General features: G+C 40.8%; 1 protein-coding gene across 1 annotated transcript in view; it reads left to right on the plus strand.

Moving 5' to 3' along the window:
- The window catches only part of grb2a (growth factor receptor-bound protein 2a), a 31595-nt gene extending 22218 nt beyond the window's left edge, over positions 1–9377 (plus strand). The window contains exons 3-5 of the mRNA XM_041966853.1: positions 235–357; positions 5674–5842; positions 6522–9377. Coding sequence (XP_041822787.1) covers positions 235–357; positions 5674–5842; positions 6522–6704 — 475 coding nt within the window. The 3' untranslated portion in view covers positions 6705–9377. The remainder of the gene's footprint in view (positions 1–234; positions 358–5673; positions 5843–6521) is intronic.
- The last annotated feature ends 746 nt before the right edge of the window (positions 9378–10123 follow it).

Here is a 10123-nt window from a genome sequence, read left to right on the forward strand (position 1 = left end):
GAAGGGCAAGAAATTCTGTATTTATTTGTATTTCTGTGTTTATTTATGGTTGACTGTTTTTGATTATATCAACAAGAAGCCCTATGTACCCTTAACATGTCCATAACTGTCTCAAAAGTAGCTCTAAATGTCTACTTTTTTTGTCCTCAGAGGAAGCTACTGTATATATATGTCATATTGAGGTTCAACTTTAAGTTACATGTTTTTTTTTTTTTGTGCTGCTGAATTTTACAGCTGGTTTCACGGGAAAATGAGCCAAGCCGAAGCTGAAGAATTGCTGGCCAGGCAGAGAGTGGATGGAGCCTTCGTCATCCGAGAGAGCGAGAGCACTCCAGGGGATTTTTCCCTCTCTGTCAAGTCAGTTGTCATTTCAATTACTCCACCGTGAAGACAATTTTCTGTTGGCTATCAAACACACACTTGTCTTTGCTGATATTTCTCTTTTTTCTTTCCCAAAGCCACTTCACATGACTTTTTTTATTGAAAAGACCTGAATTTGCATTCATTGTAAAAGTTTGGGAGAATGAATTTGCATGTTAAAAAGCTATTAATTCTCTCTTGACCGTTTGCACTGATACAGTTTCCAAAATAAATCTTCAGATGCACTCACACACATCATCAGTGATGTATCCTGGCATCATCAGACACCCTTACCCTAACGACCCAGCTGGGGCTGATTAGACCCCGCCGTGTGTCTGAGTAGCATTCCACAGCTCCCTCCTCCTTCACCATAGCCATCTTGAGGCCCTGTTTGCAAATCCTTTGCAGCCACCCTCATCTGTGGCACTCGTCTACGGTGTCAGCATACCTTGCCTTCTTCCCCTCTGTGGCCTTATCCATCCGGTCCTCCCAGGGAACTGTGACCTCCAGCATGACCGCATGTATGTGTGTTTCTGACAAAAGAACTATGTCTGATCTCAGTATTCATTCAGTCTGTTCCTGGATATCACTGCCCAAGCCAGGCTGCGTAGTTTGCAAAATACATCTTCAGATGCCCTCAGACACAGCATCTGTGATGTCAAAATTACTACACAAACAAACAATGAGCAGATTGAAGAAAATATTTGCAGCTTATCTTCAAAATGCACCTTATCAGAAAACATCTTAGCGGAAAAAGAAAAAACATGCCCTTAAGTGTGTGAGATTCTGAACCGAAGATGAATGAGACACAGATGGATAGTTGTACAGCCATCACTTCCAAAAATCAAAACTTGCTCTCAAATATAATTTGAGGACAAGGGGCATCTCTGTCTTCATTATGTCCTAAAGGCATAATGCATTAGCCCCACTTAAATAAAGGTCTGCTGCTTAATCACTCAATCAAAATTTAGTTAAAAGACTTGTTTGAGTTCATATTTAGGGGGCATAGCTCGCTCCAGGAGCCGTGCCTTTCTGCCCACTCCAATTAGATATATCTAGATCTAGTTAGTAGAGCTTTCACTTAAACAGTCCAGATAGTAAACCTCATGCAACCAGGAGATTCCTCTGTTCTTTTCATTTCCTTTCTAGCAAGTCCAGTAAAGTTTATGTTAAGTGCCCGGTTTCACAAACAGGAGAACTGCAAGGAGCTTTACAATCTGTACAGCATTTGACATCTTAGACCCTTGATTTAGATCAGGACCCCCAGAAATGCGTGTTTACAGAATTAATAGACCATAGAATCATGATATAGACAGCATCTCTACAACCTGCTGCTGACAGAGATTAAATGTTCAATGTCATAAGTGCGGCCTCAATGAAGGGTGTCCTTCCTGCTGTCTAATAAGCGGCTTATCACTGTGGCTAAAAAGTATGCCCAAACTTTCCCTTTCATAAGTGCAACAACACTAAAGGTCACACTGGATTTTGCTCCTCACTTACTTCAGTTTCCTTTCAAAGCTTTTTGTGCCTTCATTGGAGGGTAGTTACCAGAGAGCTAGCAGGAAACAAGATGAGAAAAGATGAAGAATGTCATGCAACAAAGGTCTTGGCAGGACTCAAACTAGGGGATGTTGTGATTACGTGATCTGCGCCTTAAACGCCTGTGCCACCATAGTGCAACAAATCTCTGAGGCGCTACATTGTCCAGCTGGTTAAAGTGTGGGCTTAGCCTCTTTTTCAGCAAATACTGATACATCATTATTGTAATTTAAATTCTCATTTATGTAGTTGAAGTTAAACAATGCAAGCAGCAGAGAAGGAGGGGCGCTGCTCGGCTGCAGTGAGTGCAAGGACCGTGACAGACATTTATGACAGTGGAGCGTCTGATAAGAAGCTGCATAATTTACAACTTTGTAGATTCAACCCCACCCACAGTATATCCTGTCAGTTCTGTTTTTCACGATACCACATAATTTCATCAGGGGAAAACAGGTTGAAAACACCTTTAAAAGGAGAGTGAGGAAGCTATCAATCTAGCACCTGTCCATGACCAAGTAGGCTTGAGACAGCAGACATTTTCACTCACATTTTCACTTACAAAAGCACAGGTTTAACTAATAACATTAGCAATGGCTCTGTTCTATTCAAGTTCCCCAGTAACTTATGACAGTGTGACGTGAGCCAGCATGCGCAACACCATCGAAACCTGAAAGTGTGTGGACAGTGGGGCGTTAAAGGTAGGAGTGTTTAGAGTGAGGGCAAGATGCAGGTAAAAAAAAAATAAAAATCTAATTGGGATAAGTTCGCCCACTCACTACATGCAGTTTTATATCTACTGCAGGGTACAGACAGAGTACCGTGTGCTCTTTCTCATCTGCCTTGTCCAAGGTGGCGTCTTTGTGAAGCTCTGTCAGTCTGACAGCATGATCATTGATCTGTCAACGTTTTGTCAAAGCAGACTGTCATTTTCCCCTGCGTGTGTGATGCCAGAATATGAAAAAGGGATTTCATATGAGCTTCGACCTCTCTGGGTCTCACTTTTGCTTGTGATGTAACCTGATGAAAGACATGTTTGCAAGTGCTAGGGTTTCATTTTCGCCTTCTTCCTGGTAGTGCAGCCAGGGCTTGAAAACGTGTCTCCTGCACTATAATGGGAATAAATTAACTGATTGTGTAGTTTATTCAGTTTTATAACTTTGCGTATTTATTGTTCCCACTTGCTTTTTTGTCCTTATGGTAGCTGTGCAAATTCATTTCTTGCCATTTGCTTAATGAATTTTTTTTTTTTTTTGCACTCAGGTTACCATTTAAAGTTAGATTTCAATCTTAATCGAATTTACCAATTAAAACAAAGGTCAATAATGATAATATTAAAATGCTAATGGTGCACAACACTACCTTTAGTGTATGAAACACAACAATAAATGTTTTTATTGCAATCTGGGGAATGGAGACAGATCTGATTCCTTTATTTAATTGTTGTGGAAATAACTAGCAGGATACTTTTGGTTATTAGAAAAAATATTCAGATGAAGGATCTCATAGCTGTGAAAACTGATTGATTTAGCATTAATTTTCTTGCTGTGTTATGCTTGTCTTGTAGCAGTTCACAGTGCTCATTTCTTTCCTACTGTAAATCATCTGTAACACAAAGTCATCATTCGAGAGAGGTTTTGCACCGCTGATCTTGAACTCTGTCCACATCACTTGGCTTGGGGGTTTCTTCGGTTATTTGAAAGTGATGCCTGTGAACTTATCCACCAAGTAACACAGAGGCTTCAAACTATATCCCCTGATGCTCCTAACATCATTCTTGGTTAACTGTTGCACATTAACAAAAACACTGAGAGACTTCCACCACCATGTCACAAGTCAAACCAGACACAGTAAGATTGTGAACATGTTATTCCAGGCAAATTTCTTAAGATCTAGTCAAACAGCATGCTGTGGGTATAAAGGCTTAGAACGCTGCTGTACAAAAAGAAAACTGCACTGAGGGAAGAGAAAAACTTGCAGCTATGCACGAAATCAAGAAGAAAGAAATCAAATGTGAAATTAAAGAAGGGAAAAGAAAGTACAATGACAAAATCAGTCAATCGCTCAGTATGAAAACGGTTGTACTGCTCAAGGAAGCAGGATGATGGGGAGCTTAACGGCTACAGACCTGACCAGCAACTGGCACAAGATTTTGGGCCAGCTGTGCAATTTCAGTGCGATTTCAAGACGAACGCTGAAGGTTGTGTAAAATGTTCTTAAATTGTTGTAAGCGGTTGTTAATAACTATTAGATGTGAGTCATTATGAGCATTCAAACTGAGGCAAACAGGAACAAGACGCACCATTTACGATGACGTCATTATGTATACTGACCTTCTCTTACACACAAGGTAACTCACTGTTGCACAAAGTGTAACAAACTTACACTAATGATGGAGAAAACATTGACATGCTTTCGTACTTGTGCCCACTTGTGGAGCTGATACTGGAGGCCCAGTCTATCCTGGCAGGGATCATCAATTATCTTGCCTCTCCTGGCAACAATCCAAATAGTCTGGAAGTGATAGTTCACCATATCTACAGAAACAGATTATTCTCAAACTCCATCCTCTATACTCTCTGGTCCCACCATGAAACAGCTCAGCTCCCAGGCTGGCCATTCCCTGGAGCCAACAGCATCGCACAGGCAAGACTGCGGGCGGTAACTCTGAGAATCACAAAGCTTTTCTATCAAAGTAATGCTTGGGTCTCAAACTGTGTATTTTTGTTATGCTTCCTGGGATCCTGAGAAGAGTTTTTTATTTTTTTAGATAAGTACTGTGGGTTTTGTATTGAGCGCTGACTGAGGTATCTAGTTATTTGTTATCATATGTTTTTAGGAGTCTGTTAACACTGGTATAGGTTCATAAAACTAACATTGATTTTGTAAGAAAATGAAATTTAAAGAGGCTAATTGGACCTATTTTTTTTATAAGTTCGAGAACTGCTGGCCTATATAAACACCTAGAAGGAACATTGTAGCAAGAACCAAGCTAGGCTGCTTTTTGCTGACTTTTTTATCTACTTTTTGGCCACATGTGCTAGTTGAGAAGCTGGGAGTATTGTTCAGTAGTTCACATATCACTAAGCAGGTGCTCAATAAAGCAGCAGCCATTTTCTCCAACTGTACCCATCCCATTAATTCAGAGTATAAGCTGCCATCTGGCCCTTGCTTAAGTTTTGCTATTGCCGTGAAAAACAGGTACAAGAATTCCTTCAATCAAGCCCTGAAAGCTAATGGCTGGAGGGAACTGCTGCTGTTGCTGACTAGACGCAGATGGGGAAGATAACGATAATGAATGCTTTCTTTATGTCAAGGCGCAGTTTGCTATATTTGTCCTGTTGATTTTGCATGCTGTCGCCAGTGTGTTTGTTACATTTGTAATTGTTGTGTTGTTCATTGATGTTGGCAATATTCAATATGTTATTTATAGGCCCTGTGGGGTTACTGTGGACACGGCCTGCCCCAGTGGAGCTTTAACAGCTCGCGACAGTTCTGAGCTGCTGCGTGTTTCTGTGTTATATTGTATGATGTTTTTTGTTTTGCTGTGTGTTTTTGTGCCTCTACGGCACAAATTACCTTCTGGGGACAAATAATAAATGGAATGGAATGATTCATTTTAAATCTGAAAGTCTGTGACATCCTGTGTGGGTCTTTTCATTTTTTCATCATCATTCTAGCTGTGGGTTACTTACACAAACTAAAGAAAGTTTTTTTGTTTTCTTACTTGCTTTTACCACAAAAACTCACATTTGCTCACATTTTTATCCTCCTCAGGTTTGGCAGTGGTGTTCAGCACTTTAAGATCCTGCGGGACGGTGCAGGAATGTATTTCTTATGGGTGGTAAAGTTCAGCTCATTAAATGAGCTGGTGTCATATCATCTCACCTCCTCAGTGTCCCGCAACCAAACGATCTATCTCCGTGACATGGAGGAGATGCAGCAGGTCAGACGAGACAAATGCACACACATACATGGCATGAACATGCACAATCAAGAGCTTACACAAACCTAGAGGACATAGCTTGCACAGAAAGGCTCACGGTAAAACATGTGCACATAGCTGACAACGTCTTTCCACAAGGCCCATTTAGTAGCTGCTCTGGGGCAGAGAGAGAGAGAGAGAGGTACTGGCTTCATACACATTCACACAAGCAACTGCAAGTGCAAGTGCCATTTTTAATAGCATGAATCTTGAAAGTTGTTTTTTGACCTTTGACAAAAACCCTTATCACAATGTCCTCTTGCTTGTTGGTGGACATTGTGATAAGGGTTTTTGGTGCATTCAATTACACTGAATGTCCATGTAAAAATTGACTTTCCTAATCGGAAGCCAGTCCCAACCTTTGTGAATGCCATTATAACATTACTATGACAAAAAAAAGATACCATGTCATATTTAAATGTAAATCCCTGGCAAAGATAATATAAATTATGATCCCACCATATCCAGAGGAGATTTGAAAATCATCCATCCATCCATCACTCACTCACTGAATTAGAAGATTTCACACAGTAATTTCATAGTGCCGGGTTTTAACTCCAAATATTATGCTGAGGCATTGTGTGCACATAGTCTGGAATTTATGTGGATAACCGACTTTCTATCTTTTTTTCTTATGCAGAGTATGTGTTATGAGGCACTGTTTGACTTTGAGGCCAAGGAGGACGGTGATTTGAACTTCAAACGTGGAGATATCATTCAGGTCCTGGATAAGTCTGATGCCAACTGGTGGAAAGGAAAGTGCAATGGACAGAGTGGCATGTTCCCCCACACTTATGTGAAACAGGTCAACTGTGAGAAGTAGCCATGCCTGATGAAACTAAAAGCAAAAAGTAGATTGTGACACCACTGCACAGCGAGCTGAGCAGAGCAGGCAGGCTGCTATTCCTCAGCGCTGCACAGATTAAGCATGGGGTAAAGAGGGTTAGGTGAGGGTCTTTTGCATGGATTAATCATACTGTTCACTGAATTTGGTGGTAGGATGCTGGATAAGTGTTTTTATGTTTTTTTCTTATTATGTAATGTACAGTGTGCTGCATCAATTTTAAGAATGGGGTCCTTGTTTGCATTTGCTCCTCCTTGTTTGTACGAGTCATTATTGCCTCAAACTTCATTCCCTTGAAAATTCCAGCATTAAAAAAGTACACATATTCAGCAGGTGATTAGGTAAATATTTAAGGGTCTCACTTAATGTTACCATGAAAGATTTAATCTGCCGCAGGATGCCGACATGGTTTCATAAAGCCATGTTGGTTCTGGGAAAAGTCTGATAAGGAGGATAGCAGAGGAAGCTATTAGCAGTTGTGTCATAGCTACATATTGAGTCAATTAGTTAGGACCCCCCCCCCCCCTTCCTCTGTGAGAGCTGACAGTCTCTTCTGCAGACAATTAAGATGAACACACATTACTAAGACTCATTTTATGTCCAGTCTTCTGTGCAAATAGCGCCTAATATTATCTGTATTTGCGTGGTGGTGTCACACAGTCACAAACTGCATGAGATTTAAGACACTCATGTAAGATTGAATGTGTATAAAAGTAGAATAAAATATGTTTGAAAGACGCTTTTCAAAACACTGAACATTAGATTCTTTGGTGTTAGGACAGCAATGAAAGCTGATGCCCTGATCCCTTTACAAATGCCAACGGTAATGCATTTTTTTTACTTATTACATGGTGAGAAGCTGCTGGAACTGCATTTTATGACGTGGCGGTGTGGCTTTAGCTTCCAGCAGCTATAGTGACTGGCTGCACGCATGCAGTTCGAAACGGAATTCCCTGTGAAGAAAAGAAAAAAAACCCCAGAGATTTATCACATGAAAAAAGGTGTTGAGGAAGACAATCCATGCTATAAACCTGTCTTAAAAACATGTTTAACAATGGCAGACACACATTTTGTCATGTTTCAGACTTTATGGGCCTGTCCGGAATCGCTATTTCCCACTTCTTAGTATGTGGCTGAAGCATAAAATTATTATACTAGCAGTTGGTTGCACAGTATGAATCAACATTTTCTGAGCTGGGTTCCAAGCTGAGATGAGAGAGAGGGAAAACATCTTTGGTTACGTCTTTTAAAAAGTACTTTCCTGTCTGACTAATTTGTCTAAGTTCAATGATTTGAATTGGATGCACCTCATTAATGTGTCACTCGTCAAAAGAGAGAGAGTGCTGAGGACCACTGCAAAAAGTTGTGATGCACACATACACGCACACACACACTCAAGCTGCTGTAGACTGTGGATCCTGTCTGAGCTGTTAGTGCCACCACATGGCCACACAGTAAATGGAGATGTAGGATACAGATTTGACATGGGTGGTCAAGTGCTGACAAGCGCTTCTGGCAGCAAAGCCACTAAGTCAGAGTAACTACTGTATGGTCCTTGATCTACACTTCTCTCAGAAGAGTGGAAGTGGAATATCATTGAAAGAGCATAAAATCGACATTCATCCAGCAGCACCATGATGAACGTAGTTTTCTCTCAGTGGCACTAGGTGTTTCATAAAGGCTATGCTGCCATCCTGGCTCAGTCTTGATCATGTCAGCTCTCTGAGGGGGAAACCTTAACCAGAGACATTAGACACTTGGAGTGTCCTCAGGCCATTATCTTTGGGTCTTTGAGTTCATCGCCACCAATGAGAGTACAAGACTAAACACACATTCAGTGGAACCACATTTAAAGAAGGTATGCATTAGCCCCCTGCATAGATGCCACTTGAGACTTCCTGTCCTCACCACACCAACAACTAGGACAGCAGGTTGGGGTATGTTTGAAATCAACCAGTTCGTATAAAGTCTTGTCCTACAACATATAAAGGGCAAAAGTGTTCATACGTGTTCAGATTGGCCACACACTAAGGCAGGGCGAAAAGCCTGCGGTTATGCAGAAGGGCGAGAAGGCATGATAGTCATTCCAATGAGCTAAGTGGCACACACAGTTTCTCCCCAAAACCATTCATGCACTCCGATGAAAGGTACATATAAAATGTGACAGTAGTAGCAGTGTGAAGAATGAGAAACAGGGAGCTTGAAAGAGAAGTTCAAATCCTGCACACTTTTTCACCTCAGCTCACCCGGCCAGTCGATGCGTGAAGTGGGCATTATTGACTTTTTTAGGAAGTTACAAAAATAGCTGAACATCGCTCCTAATCCTCCTCCTTTCAGACCCTCTGACAAACTGACAAGCGGTTCCTGTTAAGCATACAGATGTCTTAAATCCTCTTGTGGTACTTGTGATTAGGCTACAGCATATACTATATACATATACTACCATATATGATTATTATTTGTCATATTTATATTGTTATTGTAGCTGTTATTGTTATTGTTGCTGGTGGTTTTGTTCAAGGTTTCTCCTTGTTTTGCATGATCTCTGTAAATGAAAGAATATGGTCTAGACTGGCTCCACATGAAAAGTGTCAGGAGACATTTTTTGTTGTGTTTTGACTCTATATAAATAAAATTGAATTGAAAATTGAACCGCCTGCTGTCTCCTGACTCTTCCAGGAAGCATTTACCAAAACAAAAATGATCTTTTTTCTTACATAAACTCTAATGAAAGATGGAAGATGACCATGAGTAGAGATGTATTTATATGCACTACATATGTGAAATAAAAGGTAATAAGTTAAAAAAAAAAATAAAGAAAAAAAAAAGCCAAGCTCTGAATGTGGAGGAGGAGAGCAAGGGGAGAAGAGCCCCAAGGAATCACTTGTGTTAGTGGGAATAACAAAAAAAGGCAAAAAAAAAAAAAAAAAAAAAACAGTGGATGGACAAATGTGATTGCATGAGGCAAAGATGCTGCTCAGTTTAAAATATGAATGACAGGAGGGGATTATGTAGCTCTTGTGGCTGCATACCAGCTTGCCCAGAGGGGAGCAGAATAAATTAAAAGCAAGGGAGTATGTGTATGGTATGGTGTATGGTAATATGTAGTGGAGGAGATTGGTGATTTGGTCTCTAGGAGAGGGAGAAAATGGATACTGAGGAATGCATATTTTGAAGTGGCAGGAAAGCCAAGCTCACCTGACTGCCCGTGGTGCCTGACTCTGCATGGTCAGATGCTGCATCTGTGATGAATTTGTGGAGTGTCAGGAAACAAGGCTGGACACAAATATGCCACCATACACAGCAGGGGACCAGCTCGGCCACCCTCTAAATGATGTGCAGCATTCATTTATTGGTTGTCATTGCAGCTGGTGAGTGTGTCTGAACAATGTTTTACT

This window comes from Chelmon rostratus, chromosome 3 (genome assembly GCF_017976325.1).
Source record: "Chelmon rostratus isolate fCheRos1 chromosome 3, fCheRos1.pri, whole genome shotgun sequence".
Classification (NCBI taxonomy): Eukaryota; Metazoa; Chordata; class Actinopteri; order Chaetodontiformes; family Chaetodontidae; genus Chelmon; species Chelmon rostratus.